The sequence below is a fragment of the Phalacrocorax aristotelis genome, chromosome 25 (genome assembly GCF_949628215.1).
Source record: "Phalacrocorax aristotelis chromosome 25, bGulAri2.1, whole genome shotgun sequence".
Taxonomy (NCBI): Eukaryota; Metazoa; Chordata; class Aves; order Suliformes; family Phalacrocoracidae; genus Phalacrocorax; species Phalacrocorax aristotelis.
In genome coordinates this window covers 3491689-3512233 of record NC_134300.1, presented here as the reverse complement: position 1 = coordinate 3512233, position 20545 = coordinate 3491689, and the positions used below count along the sequence as shown (strand labels likewise).

At 69.3% G+C, this 20545-nt stretch overlaps 3 protein-coding genes across 6 annotated transcripts; 1 reads left to right on the top strand and 2 right to left on the bottom strand.

Moving 5' to 3' along the window:
• The first annotated feature begins 1850 nt into the window (after positions 1–1850).
• On the top strand, positions 1851–9284 carry KCNJ10 (potassium inwardly rectifying channel subfamily J member 10). The gene is made up of 2 exons (XM_075075002.1): positions 1851–2031; positions 6989–9284. The coding sequence occupies exon 2, from the start codon at positions 6989–6991 to the stop codon at positions 8129–8131; it is 1143 nt and encodes a 380-aa protein (XP_074931103.1). The 5' UTR covers positions 1851–2031; the 3' UTR covers positions 8132–9284.
• A 154-nt stretch (positions 9285–9438) lies between these two features.
• F11R (F11 receptor) lies at positions 9439–14691 on the bottom strand. Of its 2 annotated transcripts, XM_075075001.1 has the most exons (9): positions 14545–14691; positions 12313–12369; positions 11894–12007; positions 11659–11802; positions 11260–11462; positions 11080–11182; positions 10535–10646; positions 10193–10241; positions 9439–9924 (listed from the first exon to the last, which is right to left on the bottom strand). In XM_075075001.1, exons 1-9 carry the CDS (start codon positions 14618–14620, stop codon positions 9889–9891), a joined length of 894 nt encoding a protein of 297 aa, XP_074931102.1. In that variant the 5' UTR covers positions 14621–14691; the 3' UTR covers positions 9439–9888. The 2 variants fall into 2 exon arrangements, with proteins under 2 accessions (XP_074931102.1, XP_074931101.1); XM_075075000.1 differs by lacking the exon at positions 9439–9924 and having other exon boundaries at positions 10193–10646.
• A 929-nt stretch (positions 14692–15620) lies between these two features.
• Positions 15621–20545, bottom strand: USF1 (upstream transcription factor 1). Of its 3 annotated transcripts, none has more exons than XM_075075023.1 (11): positions 20445–20545; positions 19311–19379; positions 19030–19079; positions 18643–18761; positions 18308–18409; positions 18025–18211; positions 17810–17897; positions 17489–17547; positions 16599–16693; positions 16370–16498; positions 15621–16274 (listed from the first exon to the last, which is right to left on the bottom strand). In XM_075075023.1, the coding sequence occupies exons 2-11, from the start codon at positions 19316–19318 to the stop codon at positions 16185–16187; spliced, it is 927 nt and encodes a 308-aa protein (XP_074931124.1). In that variant the 5' UTR covers positions 19319–19379; positions 20445–20545; the 3' UTR covers positions 15621–16184. The 3 variants fall into 3 exon arrangements, with proteins under 3 accessions (XP_074931124.1, XP_074931125.1, XP_074931126.1); XM_075075024.1 differs by having other exon boundaries at positions 18643–18755; XM_075075025.1 differs by having other exon boundaries at positions 18643–18746.

The window sequence follows — 20545 nt, the reverse complement described above, 5'->3', positions numbered from 1 at the left end:
GCAGCTCCACGGGCACACACACGCCTGCACACGCATACCCTCCACCCGTGCCCCCTTCCCCCCCCGCGGCCTGGGGGGGGGCCTGCAGCACCCAGCCGTGCCCCCCCCAGCATGGGGCACCCACCACCCACCGGCGTTCGTGGGGATGGACCCCCCACCCTGGGAGTCCAACGGAGGCGGGGGGGCGCATCCCCCGCGGTCTGTGCTGGGGGGGTCCCCTCTGCGCAGGCTGTGCCCCCCGTGCGCCCCCAGCACCCCACAACCGCGGAAGGTGTGTGGGGGGGGGTGTGCCCGGTGCCACCCCCGTGTACTGCGGCGGGGGGTGTGCAGGGGGCGATGGGGGGGTGCGTGCATCACCTCCCCACCCCCCCCGGGCTGTGTGTGTGTCCCGCCCCGGCCCCGCACTCACCGCTCGCCCCGCGGCCGCCGCTCCCCGCCGGGCCGCGCAGCCCCGGTGCGCTGCGCGCATGGCGCAGGGGGAGCGCACCGGCCGGTCGTACCGGATCGCTCCCGCCCGGTCCCGGCTCGGTCCCGGCTCGGTTCCGATCCCGAAGCACCCCCCCCTTCCCCCCCCCCCCCGCGCCGTTCCCTTGGCCGCGCTCCCGCCGTTGCCCGGCAACGGCTGCGCCCCGGGAGCGCGCACGGCTAAAAATACCGACCAGCGCCCGCCCCCGCCGGCCGCGCCCGCTCCCACGGACCCCCCACGCGTGACCCCCACCCTGCTCCGGGCGGGCAGGGTCGGCGGGAGGGTCCGGAAGGCTCGGTGCGGTGCACACGCGTGGAAAAGCACGCGGGGGGGGGGGGGGCGCACAAGCGCGGGCGGGGACACCGGGCCGGGGGGGGGCAGGTGCGCACACCCGGGCCACGGGCACTGCGGGGTGGGTACGTGGGACAGTACGGGGGGACACGCGCGTGACGTGGGGCACAGTGGGCGTAGGGGGGGGTTCTGCACACGCTTGTGACAGTGAGCACGGCAGGGAGGGGGGGTGCACACGAGGTCACGCCCTCCCCGCTGGCCCAGAGCACCCCCTCACTAGCCCAGGGTTCCCCATCACTAGCCCAGGGTCCCACTTAGTAGCCCAGCCCGCCCCCATCACTAGCCCAGGACCCCCCAGCCCTGTGCAGGACCTCCATCACTAGCCAGAGCTCTGTGGTCACTGGCCACCCCCCGTCGGTGGCCAGGCCCTCCCCCGGGGCCCGAGGCCGCCCCCGGGAGCCCCCGCGCAGCCCCGGCCCCCCCCGGCCCCCCCCGAGCGGACAAAGGCGCTTTGTGCCGCGGCCCCGGGGAACCGGCCCCGGCCCGGGAGCAGCGGGGCCTTGTGTGGGGCGGCCGCGGCGCCGCGCCCCACGCTCCCACGGCCCCACGGCCCCGCGCCCCACGGCTCCACGGCCCCACGGCCCCGCACCCCACACCCTCCCCCCCCGCCCCGCTGCTCCCCCTAAGTGGCAGCATCGGGGCTGGCGTTGCCCCCACGGGGGGCGCTGAGGGTGTCACTCTGTGCGTGCCCGCGCACACGGGTGACACCAGCCCCCGCCCGCCCCATGCGGGTCCCCTTGTCACCCCACGCTCCCATGCAGAAGGATGCTTCGGAGGCGGCGGAGCGGGGAGGGGGGGCCCTGGGAACCACCCGGGTGGGTGCTGCTGTGGCCGGGGCGGACTCCGCTCGGTGCCGGTACCGGAGCCCGGGGGACCCGCCCGGTGCCGGTGCCTGGGGCGGGGTCCCCTCGCCCCCCCCCGCCATGCCCGGTAACGTGACCCCGTGCGGACCGGCTCGTTTTCCACCCCATTAACCCCCGTCCCGCCCCCGGCGGCTCCTCCCAGCCCCGGGCCCCCTCCCCGGCCCCGCCAATCGGTGCCAGCCGGGCCCGGCGAGGCGGCCCGGGCCGGGGAGGGGGGGGGGCAGGCGGGGGGGGGCCCGTCCCGTCCCGCCGCCGCCGGCCCCGCCGAGCCATAAAGCCCATGGGGAGCCGGCGGCGGCCGGGCTGAGCGAGGCCGGGACCCCGGGCACCCTGGGGCCCTCCCCGAGCAAGGTAAGGGTGGCCGGGGGGGGACACCGGGGGGCCCCCGTCCCCTTCGGGGCACCCCGAGGGCTGCAGGCACCTGCCAGCACTGCTGGACTGGGGCTGGTACCCGCGTCCCTGGTACCCCGTAACCCCACGTCCCCGGAGCCCTGCGTCCCTGTGTCCCTATAGAACTACGTCGCTGTGTCCCCCATAGCCCCACGTCCCTGTGTCCCCTATAGCGCTGCATCCCTGCGTCCCCATCTCCCCACATCCCTGTGTCCCATGACCACATAACCCCATGTCCCTGTGGCCCACGTCCCCATAGCCCCACATTCCCGTGTCCCCATGTCCCCGTACCTCGCGTCCCTGCATCCTCATGTCCCTGTGTCCCCACCTCCCCCTCTCCTCTGCACCCCATGTCCCCTGTCACTGTACCCCCATATCCCCATTCTGCGCACCCCCAAGTCCCCGAATCCCCCTGCACCCTGAGTCCCCATGTCCCCATACCCCCAGTCCCTGTGTCCCCGCTTCCTGTGGGTGTCCCCCTTCTTTCCCCAGTGCAGGGGGACCTGGAGGGACAGAGGGTGGAGGGGCACAGCAGCCCCCAGCAGAGCCCACCCCGCTCCCCCCCGGGCATCTCCATCCCCGAGCTCTGCGATGTCCCCACAGCCCCCGGAGTATGAGGCCTGGGGCCCTGGGGATGGCCCCTTCCCCACCTCAGGAGGTGACCCCCAAATAGGGACACCGCCCCCCCCCCCCCCCCGAGCACTCCCCTCTTCCTGGGTCCCCCCACTGGTGTAACAATAGTGGGTGGTCTCAGCCCGGCACTGGGGGACATTAATCCCCCCGCAGCCCCTGTGGGCTCGGGTTCCCGGGGATGGGTCGTTTCAAGGGCATTGGGGTGGAGGGGGCTGGAGCGTCCCTGTCCCCCCCCAGGTCCCCACGATGGGCAAGTGTGGACCTGCTGGGCTCTGGGCTAGTGACCCAGCTTGGCTGCGGGTGAACCTGGCTGTGGGTTGGTCACACTGGATTAGCCAGGCTGCGGATTAGCAGGGCCACAGATTAGCTATGCTGGATTAGCTGGGCTGTGGGCTAGTCATGGTGGATTAGCTGGGATGTGGATTAATGGGGCCACAGATTAGCTATGCTGGATTAGCTGGGCTGTAGGTTAGCTAGGCTGGACTAGCCACACTGGTACGGCTGGGCTGTGGGTTATCCCGGCTGTGGGTTACCCGGGGTGCTGGTTATCCCAGCTGCAGGGTTAATCTCCTGCAGATTAACCCAGCTGTGGGTTGACTGGGCTGCAGGATAACCAGGCTGCGGGTTACCCCTGGTGTGTGTTAACTGGGCTGCAGGTTAGCCGGGCTGTGAACTACCCGGGCTGCAGGTTACCGGGGCTGGGGGTTAACGAGGCTCTGGGTTAGCCAGGCTGGAGGTTAACCAGGCTGGGGGTTAATGGGGTTAATGGGGCCGGCTGGAGGGGGCTGCGGTTACCGGTTACTGGTGCTGGTGCCGTGGATGGCTTCTCCGATGGCTACGGAGGGCTGAGCCGCGCCGGCGCCGGCCGTCCCCGGGGAGCGGGATGGCTTTGGGGACGCCCCGCTGCCAGCCCCCCGCCACCCTTATCCGCCCCATCGGCGACACTGGCTCCGCGGGGGTCCCGTGGGAGCCCCACGCCTGTGGACCCGCTGGATGCACTGCGGGGGCGGCTCGAAAAAGGGCCAAAACAGGCTTTTTTTGCCCCAGTCTGCAGCCTCCATTGATGGCTGATGAGGGATGGGTAGCACTGGTGGGAAAAAATCCAAAAATCATCGTCTTGGGGTTCCCCCAGTGCTGCTGGGGAGGATGGGGGTCTCCATTGCCCCATGGCCAGGGCGGGGGCTGCAGCTCCTGCCCCCCCCAGCGTTACCCGGGTGTGGGTGGCAGCGTGAAGGGCGCGGGGACGTTCCTCCCCCGGGGGCCCCGCCACCAGCCCCAAATTTGGGCTCAAACTGGTCCAACTTCAATAGGGGGGTGCAGGGGAGGATGGAGCGGGGTCCGCAGGACGAGGAGGAGGTGGGGATCCAGGCATCCGGGGCTCAGTGGCTGCCGGCGCAGCGGGGTGGGTGGCGGGGGGCCACGGGGCCCCCTGGGACCCCCGCTGGGGGCCGTGCTGGCGGCGGGGCGCGCGGGGCCCTGCATGCTAACGAAGGGCTTCGTCAAAGCGCCTTTGTGCCCCGCCAGCTCCATTGAGGCCTCTCCTCCGGGGCGCACAATGGCCCCACTGTCCCCGTCCCCCCCGCCCCCACCAGCCCCGCGCGGCCGCCCCACACCCCCAGCCCCACGGGACCTGCCCCCCCACCGCAGCCCCCCACCACCCCAAACTGCCCGTGGGGTTGGGGTGCCATGTGCCCCAGTCCCAGTTGCCACCAAGTACCGTGGAGGCCAGTGCCCCATTTTCGGGGGGGGGGGAGGTGGATGCTGCTGGCGGGGAGCCTGGCCACGGCTGGCACTGCGCGGGCATGGGAACGGTGCCCGGGCTGGTGGTGCCAGTGGGACGCGGCGAGGGGGGGAAGTGTCCCCGTGTCCCCCCCCATCCCACACTGGACCCCCCAGGTGGGGCTGGGCCCCTGCATTCACCCCCAGCGTTGAGTGTCCCCGGGGGGAAACCGAGGCACGGGGGCGAGGGGGGTTAATGGGTAACCGGCCCAGCCGTGGCGGCAGCAGCTCTGCCCGCGGGCACCGTCCCCGTGCCGGGAACAAGCTCTGGCTTGTCGCAACCCGTGTCCGAGCGCGGGAGCCCAGCCGGGGGGCATGGGGGCACGCGGCCCCTGACGAGGGCTTTATGGGATGCAGTGACCCCAAAAATGGGGGGGGGGGGAGAGACCCCAAGGACGGGTGTGGTGACCCCCCCCAGAAGGGGTGCAGGGGACGCTGGGGTGTGGAGAGATCCCCAAAGAGGGTTGCAGGGACCCTGCAGGGGTGGAAAACCCCCCAAACAGGGTGCTTAGACCCCAAAGAGGAGGACAAAGGGACCCCAGAGGAGCAGAAGGTCTTTGGGGGGGTGCAGGGACCCCGAGGGGCTGCAGGGACCTCTGCATCCCAGTGGGACCTGGCTGGGAATGTGCTGGTGCCTGTCACTGCCCCGCGTGGGCAGAGATCGGGACGCGGTGGCTTTGGGGTCGTGGTGGCTCCAGGGATGTGTGGTGCCTCTGGGGACATGTGGTGGCTCCAGGGACCCCCAGCAGCTCCAGGACACACGGTGACTCTGGGGATGTGGTGGCTCCAGGGATGTGTGGTGCCTCTGGGGACACGTGGTGGCTCCGGGGACCCCCAGCAGCTCAGCTGGGACGGGGCAGGTCCGTGTCCCCAGCATCACCAGTGTCACTGTCCCCTCTGCAGGGCCTTTCACCGGGAGGGGACGTAGTGCAGCTGGGATGGTGGCAGTGCCACCCATGTCCCCCGGCTTTGGCGAGCGCAGGGACACCGGGCTCCAAGGAGGCCCCCCATGGTGCCACCGCGTCCCCGGTGTCCCCGGCACGCTGCCCTGCCGCATCCGTGGCGGAAACCGTGGCAGGGCCAAACGCTGGCGTGGGCTGAAAGGCCCTTTCTGTGCCGGCGGCGGCGGCGGGGCTGGCAGGGGACGGGGACAGGGACGGAAATGTGCCTGGCGCTGCCACCAGCCATTTGTCCCTGTCACCTCCCATTCATCCCCCTTCCTCTTCCTCCTGCCCAGCCAGGACGCCTGGGTCCCCTCCATGGGACAAGGTGGGGCTGGGGGGGCTGCCAGGGGACCCAGGGGACCGGGGTGAGTTCATAGAGGGATGGACACACAGACACACAGGTGGGTGTGGGAGTACGTACATGGATGGATGGACAGACAAGTGTGTGGATGCACCTGTACAGGGTGGACGGACAGACAGACAGAGCTTATGTGTCAGGATGGACAGAGGGATGGCTGGACAGATGCGTACAGGGATGGACAGATGGGTGGATGGATGGATGGATAAAGGGGTTGATGGATGGACAGACAGATGCCTGGCTGGGGAGGAGTGATGGACGGACAGGTGGATTGAGTCTGGAGGGACAGACGGACAGTCAGTGGATGAGCAGTGGAATGGAGAGATGATGGATGCATGGTGAGACAGGAGGACAGACAGGGTGGGTGGATTGATTGACAGGGAGAGGGACAGACAGCTGGATGGCTGGTTGAAGGCTGGACAGACAGATGGACAAAGGCTACCAGAGGGGTGGGGGCGACAGCAGCCCCCGTCACTGAGGTGCCACGAGTCCGTCAGGTCTCCACGGCCAGGCCAGGGTCCCCTCCGTATCCCGTGTCTCCTCCCGGTGCCTGGGGACCGCATGGGGGGCTCTGCGTGAGCCCCCGCTGTGCCCCTCTGACGTGAGACGGATCCTGCCGGCCTCAGCTCCTGCCTCCTGCCTGCCACCATGGTGGGAGGGAGCACTGAGGAGGGGTGGAAGGGGGCTGCCCCCCCCATAGCTCCCACCCGTCCCTCCTCCTCCCACCCACGCCCCAGTGCACCCCCACATCCCTCCTCTCCATCTACCGCCCACTCAGCTCCATCCCAGCTGCTCAACGAACACCGACCGTCATCCTCAACCCCAGCCCATCCTCTCTGTCCCTCCACCCATCCCTCAGGCCCAGCCATTCCTTTGCTCATCCATCCATCCATCCATCCATCCATCCATCCATCCATCCATCCATCCTCTTACCACACCACATCCATCCACCTATCCATCCATCCATCTTCTCCCTCCTCTCCATCCATCCATCATCCCTCTTCTCTATCCATCCTCTTCATCTTCTCCATCTGTCAATCTTCTCCATCCCTCTTCATCCCTCCATCTTCCCACCTATCCCTCCTCTACATCCATCCATCCTCTCCCTCTTCTCCATCCCTCCATCTTCTCCACCCACCACCTCAACACCCCCCTCCCAGGTGGCACCTCCTTACCCCCCCTTCCCCATCTCCCCCTCTTCCAGATGACGTCAGCCACCAAGGTGTACTACAGCCAGACGACACAGACCGACAGCCGCCCGCTCATCGGCTCGGGGCTGCGCCGGCGCCGGGTGATGACCAAGGATGGCCGCAGCAACGTGCGGATGGAGCACATCGCCGACAAGCGCTTCCTGTACCTCAAGGACCTGTGGACCACCTTCATCGACATGCAATGGCGGTACAAGCTGGTCCTTTTCTCCGCCACCTTCGCCGGCACCTGGTTCGCCTTTGGCGTCATCTGGTACCTGGTGGCTGTGGTCCACGGGGACCTGCTGGAGTTCGACCCGCCGGCCAACCACACGCCGTGCGTCATGCAGGTGCACACCCTCACCGGCGCCTTCCTCTTCTCCCTGGAGTCCCAGACCACCATCGGCTACGGCTTCCGCTACATCAGCGAGGAGTGTCCCCTCGCCATCGTCCTGCTCATCACCCAGCTGGTCCTCACCACCATCATGGAGATCTTCATCACCGGCACCTTCTTGGCCAAGATCGCCCGGCCCAAGAAACGCGCCGAGACCATCAAGTTCAGCCAAAATGCGGTGGTGGCCCAACACAACGGCAAGACCTGCCTGATGATCCGTGTGGCCAACATGCGCAAGAGCCTCCTCATCGGCTGCCAGGTGACGGGCAAGCTCCTCCAGACCCACCTCACCAAGGAGGGCGAGAGCGTCCGCCTCAACCAGGTCAACGTGGACTTCCAGGTGGACACCTCCTCCGACAGCCCCTTCCTCATCCTGCCCCTCACCTTCTACCACGTGGTGGACGACGCCAGCCCCTTCCGGGACGCGGCCCTACGGATGGGCGAAGGCGACTTCGAGCTGGTGGTCATCCTCAGCGGCACCGTGGAGTCCACCAGCGCCACGTGCCAGGTGCGCACCTCCTACCTGCCCGAGGAGATCCTCTGGGGCTACGAGTTCACCCCGGCCATCTCCCTCTCGGCCAGCGGCAAGTACGTGGCCGACTTCAGCCTCTTCGACCAGGTGGTGAAGGTGACGGCGCCCTGTTGCCTCCACGAGACCGTCCGGTTCGGGGACCCCGAGAAGGTGAAGCTGGAGGAGTCCCTGCGGGAGGCGGCGGAGCGGGAGCGGGAGGGAGCACCCCTGAGCGTCCGCATCAGCAATGTCTGAGCGCCCACCGGGACGCCGCCGACGCCGCCCCCGGAGGTGCCACCAGCGCCCGGAGGTGCCACCAGCTCTTCCCCCCCGTCCTGTCCTGGGCCGTTTTCCTTGCGGCAGGGGGCAGCTCCATCAGGGACCCCTGTGGGTGCTCGCCCACCCGCCGGCGGGGCTGTCCCCCCACCCCGCCATCCCAGCCCACCTGGGGACAGGGCTGTCCTTGTCCCCCCTCACCTCTCTGCTAACACCAGCCAGAGACCCCCGGCCCTGCCGCAGGACACAATCCTGTGGGAGATGGTGGCCTGGGTGGGGGGCACGGCCACCTCCAGCCCCCGGGGATGGACAGAGCCACCTCCAGCCCCTGGGGACAGCCGGGGACATCGCTTCTTGCCAGCTGGGAGCCGTCTTGCTGTCTGATCCCGCCCCAGTGAGCTGGGGCTAAGACCCGAGCCACTCGCTGCACATGTGGGCTGGGGAGCAGGAGGCTCCGACCTTGTGGGACCTCTCCCCTTGCTCATGGGAACCCCCCCCATGCCTGGGAAGGTTCAGGCCAGGGGGCACAGGCCCCCTCCCCAGCCCATCACCCCCCCGCACGCCCTTCGCCCTCCCCATGGCCCCCAGCCCCACAGCCCCCAACCCACCAGGGGCCACGGGGGCACCCCCAAGTCCGGGGTCACCGCACACTCACCAGGGGAAACTGAGGCAGGAGAAGCCCTCGAGCCCCCCCGTCCTCCACCCCCCCCCCCCACCCCGAGCCAGGCCCTCCTCCCTGCGCTGACCCCCCCCCACACACACTCCGGGCTGTGGGGGGGACACACACCCCCCCCGCGGCATCACCGATAATCGGACACGGCCGCGGCGCCGCGTCCCCCCGGGCCGGGCACCCCCCCGGCCCCGCTCGAGCCCGTCGCTGCTGCTAACGTAGAGCTCTGCTATTAACGCGCGGCCCCGGCTGCCCCCCCTCGCTGCGCTGAGGCCAGGTGATACGTATATATACATATATATATATATATAGTGCGACTAATCTATCTATATATAATGGGGAAGGAAGGTTCGCCCCCGGAAAGACCGGCTCGCGGGAGCCCCGCTGCCGCTGGGGCACCCCGGGGGTCTCCTCCTTGATTTGGGCGAAGAAAGTTACTAAATAAAGGTTATGTTGATGGTGGGGAAGGGCTCTGCCGCCTGCGCCGGAGCGGGGGGGCCCTGCCTGTCCCCTGTGGGTCCCCATGGTCCCCCCTCAGCCCCCAAAAGCAGGTGGGGGGGGTGGCGGAGCCACCCGCGACCCCCCCCCCGCAGGAAAGGGCAGCAGGCGCTCAGTACACGGACACAGATTTCTTTATTTCCAGCAGCGGCCACCTGCAGCCGTCACACACGGGCTCAGTCCAGCCCCTCCCCGAGTACGGGGGGGCAACTGGGACCAGTGGGGGGCTCAGATTGGCACTGGGGGGAGACGCACTCCCACCCCCCAAAAAACTGCTAGGGGGGATGTGGGGTTACACCAGCCCCCACCGCAGACCCGTCCCCTCCGAGGACGCGGCCGAGAAGCCCCCGCCCCAGGGACGCGGTGACGTCCCCAAAGGGCAGCACGGCCAGGCCCCAGGTCCTGCTGGGGAGGGGACAAGGCGGGGACAGGAGTCCCACCCCGCAGGAAACATCTGACGTGACCGCAAAGGCAGCGGGTGATACTTAAAAAAAATAATAGTTAAAAATCACGGCGTAGCTACAGTAATTCAGAAACATTTACAAGAGCTGGTGGCGCGGGAGGAGCTTCACACCAGGAAGGAGGACGTCTGCTTGAACTCTCCCTGCGGGGACAAAGGGACGTTAATGGCAGCAGGTGACGGGGAAAAGGCTGTGGGTGGGGAGCACCTGGCCGGCTTTGCCGCTGTCCCCAGGGAGAGCGGCTCACGGTCCCCGACGAGCCCGGCAGGGACAACCGATGGCACCTGCAAGCCCAGGGGGGCACCGGGGTCCCCGCCCACCCCCGGGGAAGGTGCCCGGCTTCGCACAGCCCGCCGGAGGGGACGCAGCCGCGCGGCGCCGTCGCCACCCGCCCGTCCCAGCCGTACTCACGTCGCTGCGGTGCGAGGGCTGGCTGTAAATCACCTTCTTGCTGGCGGCGCTGCAGAAAGCAAGGGTGTTAGGAGACGTCACGCTGCCCGGGGTCCCCCGTGCCCCCACCCTGAGCACCCAGTGACACCCGAGGCACCCTCCCAGCCCACGGGCAGGGCTGGGGGAGGAAGAGACCGCCTGTCCCCGCTGGCGGAGGAAGAGGAGGCAGCCGGGAGGGAGGCAGGAGCGTTACGGCTTCACTTACTCTTTTTTCTCTGAAATAAAAGAAACAGAACAGGGGTTTTAGGGGGCCGGGGGGGGGGGCACCGGGGCGAGCGGGTCCCAGGGCAGCCGGTGCAGTACTCACTGCTGAAGAAGCCCCGGCTGTAGGCAAACCAGATGCCGAAGGCCACGAGCGCCAGCACCATCAGCAGCACCACGACCGCAGCCACGATGCCGCCCACGTTGACTTCACCTGGAAAGCGAGGGACCAGGACGTCAGAGCGTGGCTGGATCCCGCAATGGAAACCCTCAGCTCAGCACCCACAGGATCCTGCAGAGAGGCCGGGGGGGCCCCGGGTCCAAACCCAGCTGCGGCATCGAAGCTGGATCCAGTTCAGAGGTGGATCGGGCTGCCCAGTCGGGTTTTACGCATCCCCAAGGGCAGCCTTCCCCCGTCCCCCTACACGGCCTCGCGCCAAGGGCTGGTGTCAGCCTGGCCTGTTGGAGACCATCAGCAGGGGCATTAACACCACCACTAATTAACGTCTTTGAACCTGGAAGGGTGAAGGGGTGAGGGCACCCCCCAAAACATGACCGTGCCAGCCGTGGCTGGGGCAGAGCCCGGAACAGCCCCACGCCGAGGGGGACGCACACACGCGGCACCGGCCGCTGCGGCTGCTCCTTACTGGCTTCCATGCGCATAACGTCCGATTTCTGGGGGGGGCCCACGTTGTTCGTCGCCTCGCAGTAGTAGTCGCCGGTGTCGAAGCCGGTCAGGGGCTCAAAGATCTAGATGGGAATGGAGAGATGAGAGCAGGGCAAGGGAAGGCTGGGGGGTCCCCAAGTTCGGAGCACCCCGGGCTCACCAGCTCCCCCGTGGTGGGATTCAGGGTGTAGGAGGAGTTTCTGAAGGTCAGGCTGGTTTTGGGGTCGGCGGGCATCAGCATGCTGTCCTTGTACCAGTGGAAGGTGGGGGGCGGCGAGCCGTCCGTCTCGGTGCATCGCAGCACGGCCCTGCTGCCGATGGTGGCCGAGGTGGGGACGTGGGCCACCGGCTTGGAGGGGGGCACTGCGGGAGAGCGCGGCGTTGGGGCTGGCTCGGCACGGCGCGGCTCACGCCGGGGAGGGACGGGGCACTCCAAGGGCACGGGACGGTGGTGCCAGCGTCCTGCCCCCAGCCAGCTGTCCCCACGCCACAGCAGGGACGAGGATGAGCTCAGCCAGGGGGACGCGCGGGGGCGGGGGGGGCTCGGGGGCAGCCGCACCTTGGACGATGAGGTTCACCTCCGACTTTGCGATCTGGCTGCTGTCCCCCACCACCTCGCAGATGTACTTCCCCGTGTCCTGCCGCGTCACCGTGCTGAAGTGGATGGTGGTGGGCGAGAACTGGACCCGGTCCTTGTACGGCTCTGCCAAGAGAGGAGATGGGGCTGGGAACCAGCTCGGACAGACGGACAGACCGGTGGGGTGCCCCGAGCCGGGGGGTCCCCGGAGACGTACCTGTCAGCTGTCCCCCATAGTAGAAGAGGACCAGCGAGGAGCCCTTCTGGAACTTCCACTCGATGCGGGGGTTGTTCCAGTTGGACCGATACGCCAAGCAGGGGATGTCGGCGGCTGCCGGGGGAGCGCGACGCTGTGGACGTGTGCCGCCGCACCGGAGCGGCACCGCGTCCGCGTCCCATGGGGGGCGGCGATCCAAACCAGGAACCCCCAGACCCTCCCCGGTCCAGTCCCACGGGGAAAATCCACCCTTGGCCTCAGGTGCTGCCTCCTCTGGGGGTCCAGGGACCTCGGGGCGAGCCCCGTTTGCAGCGCTGGAGGTGCCAGGGGATGTGGCTTGGCTGTGCCCCGCCAGGATAACAGGGTGGGGGGACCCGGCGGTGAGCGGGGGGGTGCTGGGGCCAGAGCCAGGCACTCACGCTTGTTTTCAGGCACTTCTTTGGCCTCGGAGGTGACCTGGGCTCCCACCAGGGATGCTGTGGGGGTAAAAGGACACAACTGTAGAATCCGAGGACCCAAACGACGGGATACAGGGAGCAGGGAAGGCCGCAACTGGGTCAGGGAGGTCACCGGGAGCCCCGAGGCAGCGGTGACGGTCCCTAGGGCAGGAGTGACAGCATGTTGTGCTGCGCTGCCCAGCGTGTCGCCGCAGCCCTGGGAGCTGGAAAATCCCGTCCTGCCTGCTCTGGGTGCTGCCCGCGCTGTCACGTCACCTCCCGCCCTGCCTGGTTTCTGCTTGGTTTCGCAGGAAACTGGCTGAGGCGTTTCGCAACTCCCTGCCCTCTGTGCACACACAGACACACACGCAGACACCCCTGCGTCCCCACGCACGTGCGCATACGCCTCGTCACACCCTGCACACGCACGTCTCCTGCCCTTCCCGGCGGCCATCGCCGCTGCCGGGCTCTGGGCGGCCGCAGCGCGGGCTGGTGCCATCGGTTTGGAGCGCTGGTCCCGGCTGCCGGCCGTGTCCCTGGTCCTCGAGGCCGGCGTCTCCCAGCACAGCCGCTCCGGCGCCCGGGTTTGGGCCTGGGGAAGGCAGTGACGCTGGCCGGCGAGTCGCGCCACGGGGGAAGGCGACCAGGATCTGGGACAGCCTCGTCGCCAACTCACCTGCCCCTCTGCACCCCGAACTGTCGCCAAGTGAATCCCAGGCGGCCGGCAGCAGAAATTGCTGATTTTGGGGTGAAACAGGGGAAATGGGACATCTGGTGTCCCCGAGCACGGAGTGCTTCCCAACACGGGCCCTGGCACCGCTCCCGAGAGCTGGCGCGGCGGCACGGCGCTGGCCTGGATCGCCATGGGACCCCATCGTGGCTGTGTCTCGAATGACACCATGGCTCAGGGAGGAGGGGAGAAGGATTTGGGGGTTGCTTGGGTGGATTTAGGACAGAAACAGCAGAAAGGTAACACCCCACAGGCGCCATGGAGTCATCGCGGGGGTGCTCGGGGGCAGCTGGGGCAGAACGGGTCCCCGGGGTGGGTGCCCCGGCCAGGACACAGGTGCTGCCGACTCCAGGTCCAAATCAGCTGGGATCTGGTTAATCCCAGCTGGCTCCAGGATTGTTCCAGCACAATGGAGGGGCGGGAGCAGGAAGGCCACCGACGGCCCAGCCTGCTCGACGGTGACAAACCCTGTAACTTTGGCCTTTGGGAGCGCCGGTGGCACAGCACCGGCTACTCATTAACCTGGGGTGGGGGTCACGCCTCGACATCTGCCACAGGGGGAGCGGGTCGGGGGCACACCCGCCACCGCCGGCGACTCTGCCAGAGCCCGCGGCACGAGCACAGCGGCCACCGGGATGTTTTGCCATGGTGGGTTTCCGGCCCCAGGAAGTTCAGCCGGATACACAGCCCCCATCGCCGGCCCCGGCGAGCCCCCCCAGCACCCTGAGCGCCCCCCAAGTTACCAGTTGTCAGTGAGAAGGGGACACCGGGCTCGGCGGGACGGGGTCAGCGGCACCGGCGCAGCCCTTGCCCCAGTGTCCGGCCAAAGGCAGGGGCCCGTTCCTGCCCTCCCGGGAGCGAGGCTCGGCCGGGCGTCGTGGGGACTTTCAGGGGGTCCCGGGGCTGGTGCCCCCGCCCCGGTGGGGTCACCCTGGTGGCAAAGATCTTGTGCACCCACAGAACCAACCATAAACCAACCATAAACCGTAAATAACGGTGCAATGGCGGCTCCGGGACCGGGGCGTTCCCGGGGTTTCGGGCACTAACGGGGCTCCCCCGGGGCGGGAGGCGGTCGCCGGGTTGTTAATAGCCCGTTATGGCCGTATATGGCGGCACCGGGGATCCCCCCCACCCGGTACAAACCGGGCTCCCCTGAGGGGGTACGGCGGATAGCGCACGGCCCGAGCACCGGGGGACCCGCCGACCTGTGCCGGGCCCCCTCCCGTCCCCAGGCACCGGCCCCGCCCCAGGCGGCAACACCGTGACCCCCACCCCCCGGTACCGGCACCACCCCGGGGGAGCCCCCCGCCACCTCTCCGGTACCGCTCCGGCGCCCCCGAGCGACCCGCTGCCCCCGGTACCGGCCCCCGCCCCAGTGACCCACCGCCCTCCCCGGTACAGGCGGCGTCGCGGGCACCGGCGGCCCATTGTTCGGGCGCCTCGTGGCCGCCCACTTGCCCACCCCCCCCACTCCGGGCACTCACCGGCCGCCGCACCGAGGAGCAGCAGCAGGAGCCGGGGCCAGGTCCCGGGACCGCCCCGCCGCGCCGCTCCCGCCATGGCCGCCGCCGCCGCCGCCGCCGCCGCACTGCGCGCGCCCTCCCGCACCAGGTGCGGCCCCGCCCCGCCCCGGCGGGTCCCGCCCCGCCCAGGTGGGTCCCGCCCTCCGGGGCCGGGCCAACGCGGCTACGCCCCTCCACCAGGTGATTGGGAGCCCCGCCCCTTCCCCGGCTCCATTGGACGCACCGCCTGTCTCCTCAAGGAGGGGACGCGCCCCGCCCCGGTGACTGGCTAACTCGGCCCGGCAGCTCCGTCTTGATTGGCCATGGGGAAGGGGCGGTGCGCGCGACAGGTGTGGAGAGGGCGAGGCATACCGGCCAATCAGAAAGAGCGCTTTAACTTCTGACCAATGGGCGCGCTTTGCGCCCCTCGTGGCGGCCCTCAGGCGGGGACCCGGGCGTTGCCATGGCGACGGGGCCTGCGGCCTCCTCGGGCCCCAGAGCGCGCCCAGTACCTTCCAGAGCCCTCCCGGTACCCCCCAGCGCACACCCCCCGCTCCCCCCAGCACTCCCCGTGCCGCCATCACGGCACAGCCATGTCACACCCTGACATCAGGGCACGGGTGCCATCGCAGGGGCACAGGGTCCCACAGGTCCCTGGGGTGGGAGGGGCGCAGGAGGACACAGGGGCACTGGGAGTCCCCACGCCAGTGGCGCGGGTCCCCAGGGTGCTGCAAGGTGGGGGGACAGGAGGGACCGAGGGGTGCTAGTGGGTGCTGCAAGGCATGGGGCAGGGCCCCAGGGCCTTGGGGGTCCCTGGGGTACTACAAAATGGGAGGGAGCAAGAAGAGATGGGGGAGGGGGTGGTCCCTGGGTGCCCCCCCCGCCCAAGGCCTCAGGGTCCTATGGATACTGCAAGGTGGGGGGTGGGGGGGTGGGGATCAGGGCAGATTTGGGGTCCCTGGGAGCCCCCTCGCACATGCCTGGGGGTCCCTGGGGTGCTAGAGGGTGCTGCAGTGTTGCAGGGGTAGAAGAGGGGAATAAACTGTAGGACCTGGAAAAACAAATCACTATTTTTATTTATTTTCGCTTTTTAAATTCAGAGTTTTAAAAAAAAGTCTGGCCACACGGGGCCGGGCCAGCCGCAGCGGGCAGGGAACGGGGGCCACGGCACCCCGGGACCCCCGCATCCCCAGCGGCTGCCCAGGGCCGGCAGGGAGGGGCGAGAGGTGCCACAGCCCCCCGGGGAGGGGACGGTCCCCCGGGGAGGGGGTGCCCCGTGGGGGAGGGGGGGGGCGTCGCGGGCACAGGTGGGGGGCCAAGAGACCGAGGCAGTGCTGGGGGGGCAGCGGGGCTGGCGCCCGCCTGGCCGAGAGCGTGTGCACGAAGCGCGGAGGAGGGGTGCGGTGACACGGGGCACCCTGGGGACACGGGGCACCCCGGGGACATGGGGCGGGGGACGGGGCGGGGGGAGGGCAGAAAAAGGATTGGGATGGGAGGGGGACACAAACCAAACGGGAGGGTCCTCATGTCACGCCGGGGAGGTGCTCGCTGCCGGGGTGGGGGGTTAGGCGCAGGGGGGGCGACCCCCGGCCCCCCGCCAGTCCCCGACCCCGCCGTCCCCGTCAGTGGCTGTCGTTCTTGATGACAATCTCCACGCCGTGCTGGCGGAGCTGCGCCCGCAGGATCAGGTTCTTGTTCTTCAGATCCTCCACCTGGCATGAGTTCAGGGGGGACACGCACACGGGGTGAGGGCGAGCACGGAGCCCCCCGCCCCGCGCCCCAGAGGGACCCCCCCCGGCCGCCTCACCTGCTGCCGCAAGACCTCGTTGTCCATCTGGAGCTGATCGAGGCCCTGCAGCTCCTCGGAGAGACGGTGGTTGCTCTGCCGCAGCTCCTGGATGTAGTCGCAGGCTTTGGAGAGGATCCCACCTTTGCTCTGGGTGAAGGGACAGGGCGTGAGTGGCGGGCACCAGCCCCCCACCAAGCCTCCCCCTCACCCCGCAGCCCTCCGGGGAGATGCCCGGGGGGGTCCCTACCTGCCCCGATTTGGTGTTCTCCATGGAGCAGTCGGGGATGATCTTGGAGAGCTGTACGATCCAGTTGTTGATCTTGTCCCTGCGCCGGCGCTCCACTGCGAGTGGGGGGGGGAAAGGCAGGGGGCGTCAACACCAGTCCGAGATCCCCAGTGGGCACCGAGGCTCGCGCCGGGTCCCTGGACCCCGTGCGCAACCCTCGGGTGGGGTGTCCCCACCAACCGGCACCCTCCTGGCTGGGGTTGGGGGTCACTAACCCTAACTGCGCTGAGCCCGGCACCCCTGGGAAGGGGGCCAGGAGCCCCGCTCCCCCCACCCCGGCCACCCAGAGCCCCTTGGGCAGCCAGGAGAGCCAAGGTGAAACACCCAAACAGCCCAAGCTCTGCCCACGCCAGACCCAGGCCCCTCAGCGTGCGGGCAGGGGGTGAGGATGGGAGAGTCGATTTTTGGGTCAAAGCAGCCCAATGCCCTGGTTTCGGCCTTTTTGAGAAGTTGTTTTTGAAGCCAAAGGGAGGAGGATCCTGGCTGGTGCTTCCACCTGGCCGGGCTGTGCTGTGCCAGGCACTCGCCCCCGCCGCCATCTCCTCCTTGCTGGGGGCCAGGCAGAGCTGGGGGCTGCCTGGGTGCCTTACCTGGGCGTGCTCGGGCTTCCCAAGGTTTGAGCTTAATCCTCCGAGCTCTGGCTTCCCCTGCTGCTGCTAATTACAGCTCTCCCAAAAGAGGTTTTACCCTTAACTGACAAGAGCTTTGTGATATGTCCTTAGAGCTTTTCCATCTAGGAGGTGGGAACAGACAGCGTTAACCCAGGAATGGCTCCGCTCCCTCCGCTGCACGCCACGGTCCCCACCGCCCCTCGCCGAGAGCAGGACGACCCCGCACCCTGCTGCCGGTACCTTCGTTGTGCTGCGCCCGGCGCTTCTCGTCCCGGGTGGCCCGCGGCGCCTCCGACTTCCTGGGGGGGGGAAGAGCGGCGGCGTTAGTCCCGGCGATGCTGGCAGGGATCCGGCTGCGTCCCAGCCTCCCCACGCCGGCACGGGGGATGTCTCGCTCCGGCTCACGGCACGGATGGGAGAGGCCCAGCCCGCTCCCAAAAGCGCCAGACCACCGGAACGTCCCCACTGCTTTTCCTTGTGCGGGTCTCTGCGTCTGCACAGCTGAGGGCAGCCACTACACCCCCGTGGCCAGGGGGAGCTGGGGAGGGGTCCGGTACTCACGGGGAGTAGGGGTGGGCGCGGGGGGTGATGGACCTCTGCGCTCCGCCCTGCAGCACCTCCTGGGGTGACATCATCACAAAGAACTGCCCTGAATGGCCCAAAATGAGAAAGGGGATCAGGCAGGGAGCACCCCAGAACACCCCACAGAGGGGAACATGACCGCCCGGGGGGTCTTGAGGGACAGGGGCACAACACCCGCCCTGCAACGGCCGTACCCGTGGGGGTGGGCTGCCCCAGGAGGGCCTCTGAGTTCTGCGTGGTGACGACAGCGGTGGCCATAGTCCCCGCGGAGGTGCTGGTGTCGGCCACGGCCGTGGTGGGGAAGTAGGTGTAGTGAGTCTCGGTGGCCGTGGCCTCCGTCTCCACCGCATCCTCGCTGGTGAAGGCGCCCTGGATGACGGCCTGGAGGGCAGGGACGACAGCAGGTGCCATGGTGGGACGGGGAGCCAAGGTCAGCCCCGCTCCCACACAGCGCCGGCAGCCAGCTGCGGCACCCACCTGTGTCATGGACTGGGCAGCGGGGTAGCCACTGATGGCGCTGGTGCCCTCTGTCTGTCCATCCAGCTGTCCGTCGGCCACTTGGATCACCCTGTACATCACCTGCCGAGAGAGCTGCAGCTGCAGGGACGGGCAGCGAGGCAGCGGCACAGCCCACCCGCAGCCAACCCCGGCATCCAGATCTGCCCAGCGCAGGATCGGGCCACGGCGCTCCCCTCCAGCCACGGCCGAGCCAGGGGGGTGCTCTGGAAGGGCTGAACCCCACTCCGACCCCAAAACCCTCCCAGTCCCTCGGTGCCCTGCCCAGAGGGGACCCAGCTGGAGGGTCTACATACCTGTGTCCCGCCGTTCTCTGTGCGAAAGACATACTTGATGTTGGGGTCAGGGAAGGTGGCCGCGGACTGGATGCTGGCAATGGCGACGCTGGTGGGATCCTCACCTGTGGCCACTGCAGCTTAAAGCAAGAAGGGGGAGGGGGGGAGCCCCTGACAGGGAAGGGGCTGGGGCTCCATGCCACACAAGGGAGCTCAGAGTTGTCCCCTCTCTCCCAAGGGCAAGGACGGGGTCTGGCGTTAGCCTGGCACGTGCCTCCACCCACACGGTGCCTGATGTTGGGACTAAACTGGGCATGGCCGGGACTTGGAGCTTCCTCATGCCGCCCCCAGGGCAGCCTGAGCCCTGAGACCCCGCCCCACCCCCACTGCACTGGGGTCCCCGCTCACCTTCCTGGATTTGCACTGTTCCCTCTTCCGTCTCAGCTGCTTTCTGCTGCCTGCAAGGGCGAGGGCAGGGTGGGTGAGGCACAGGAGGGGATGGGGATGCCCACCATACCAGAGCCGGGACCACACAGACGTCACCCCGTCCCCAAAGAGCCCCAGCCCGATGTCGGCCTCGTCACTAGCCCCCATTACCCGCAGAAACCCCCTATGCCAGCGAGGGCCTCGGAGCAGCTGGCACAGCCACCGTCCCCCACCCGGCAGTGGCGGCGGGTCCCGGCACTCACCCCTTCATCGCTCCGCTCCGTCAGGCATCAGCGGGGCAGTCGCAGATGAGCCTCCCGGCCTTCACAGACCTGCAGGGAGCAGAGGCGGCGGCTCAGCGACGGGCCCCAGCCTTCCTCCTCCTCCTCCTCCTCCCCGGGACCTGCCGCTCTGCGCCAGAGCGGGACCGACGCCAGCCCCGGGAGGGGCATCTCCCCGGCGGCGGCAGGTCCCCGCTGTCGCCAGCGCCCGGGGCCAGTGGCAGGGCCCCAGGATGGGGGCGAAGCCAACGTGGAGACAACAAAGCCGGGTCCCGGCTGCACCGGGGCGAGCCGGCCCTGACCCGGCCACCGCGGCCAGGCACCGGCCGGGGCCTCGGGAGCCGTTTTCGGGCATCCCCCGTTTCACTTTCGCATCCGGGGTGACACGGCTGTCCCCAAAGCCACCGGTTCCCCCGTGCTTCGGTGCGGTGGGTGATGGTTTGGGTTCCGGCTTTTGCCAGAGACCCCCGGTGACCCCGGGGCGGCCATGCCGCCCCCATCGCGGTGACCCCGCTCCCCCCGTTCCTTTGTCACACGGGTCAGGGAGCTGGGGGGGGACACCCCGGGGTGGGGGGTGGGGGGGCACCGACACCGGGCCCTGCTCGGCGGCACCCGGCCCCCACCGCCCCAAAACCGGCCGCCCCCGAAGGGGGTTACTCCCGCCGCCCGACACGACGCCGGGTCCCCCACTCCGAGCGGGTCCAGCCCCCCGGGTCTCGGTCCCCCCGCGACGGGCGGAGAAATGGAGGTGTTGGGTTGGGGGCGGGGGACGCAGCAGGGGGACCCCCGTGAGGGGGTGACAGGACTGGGGGGCGAGGGCAGAGGGGGTGACACGCCGCGGGGGCCCGACCGCAGCCCGCAGGAAGGTGACAGGCCCGAGGGGCGCCGCGCCCCGGGGGAGGGCGGCGGATCCCGGGGGCCGGGGAAGGGGAGGGCGGGCCCGCAGCCCTCCGGGGGCAGCGGCGGATAGGCCCGGGGGCCGCGGCCGGGCCCGCACGCACCGGCGGCCGCGGCCGGGCCCGCACGCACCGGCGGCCGCCGCCCAGGGAAGGCGGGGTCGGCCCCGCCTCGCCCCCCGGCCCCGGCCCGGTGCCCCCCGCCCGCCCCCGCCGTTACCTCGCCGCGCCGGGCCGCCCTGCGCGCGCTCGGCCCCTTGTCTCGCCATGGAGCCCCGCACATGCGCACAGCGCCGCCGCGCCGCCATGACGGGTCCGGGC

Excerpts from the sequence above, each read along its gene's own strand:
- KCNJ10 (XM_075075002.1), top strand. The coding sequence starts at position 6,989 with ATGACGTCAGCCACCAAGGTGTACTACAGCCAGACGACACAGACCGAC.
- F11R (XM_075075000.1), bottom strand. The coding sequence starts at position 14,620 with ATGGCGGGAGCGGCGCGGCGGGGCGGTCCCGGGACCTGGCCCCGGCTC. Across the intron at positions 12,370-14,544 it reads GCTCCTCGGTGCGGCGGCCG|CATCCCTGGTGGGAGCCCAG; the intron begins GTGAGTGCCCGG and ends TTACCCCCACAG. Across the intron at positions 10,647-11,079 it reads CGTTATGCGCATGGAAGCCA|GTGAAGTCAACGTGGGCGGC; the intron begins GTAAGGAGCAGC and ends CTCGCTTTCCAG.
- USF1 (XM_075075023.1), bottom strand. Across the intron at positions 17,548-17,809 it reads CGCGCCCACCCCTACTCCCC|GAAGTCGGAGGCGCCGCGGG; the intron begins GTGAGTACCGGA and ends TCCCCCCCCCAG. Across the intron at positions 16,275-16,369 it reads ACGAGGTCTTGCGGCAGCAG|GTGGAGGATCTGAAGAACAA; the intron begins GTGAGGCGGCCG and ends AACTCATGCCAG.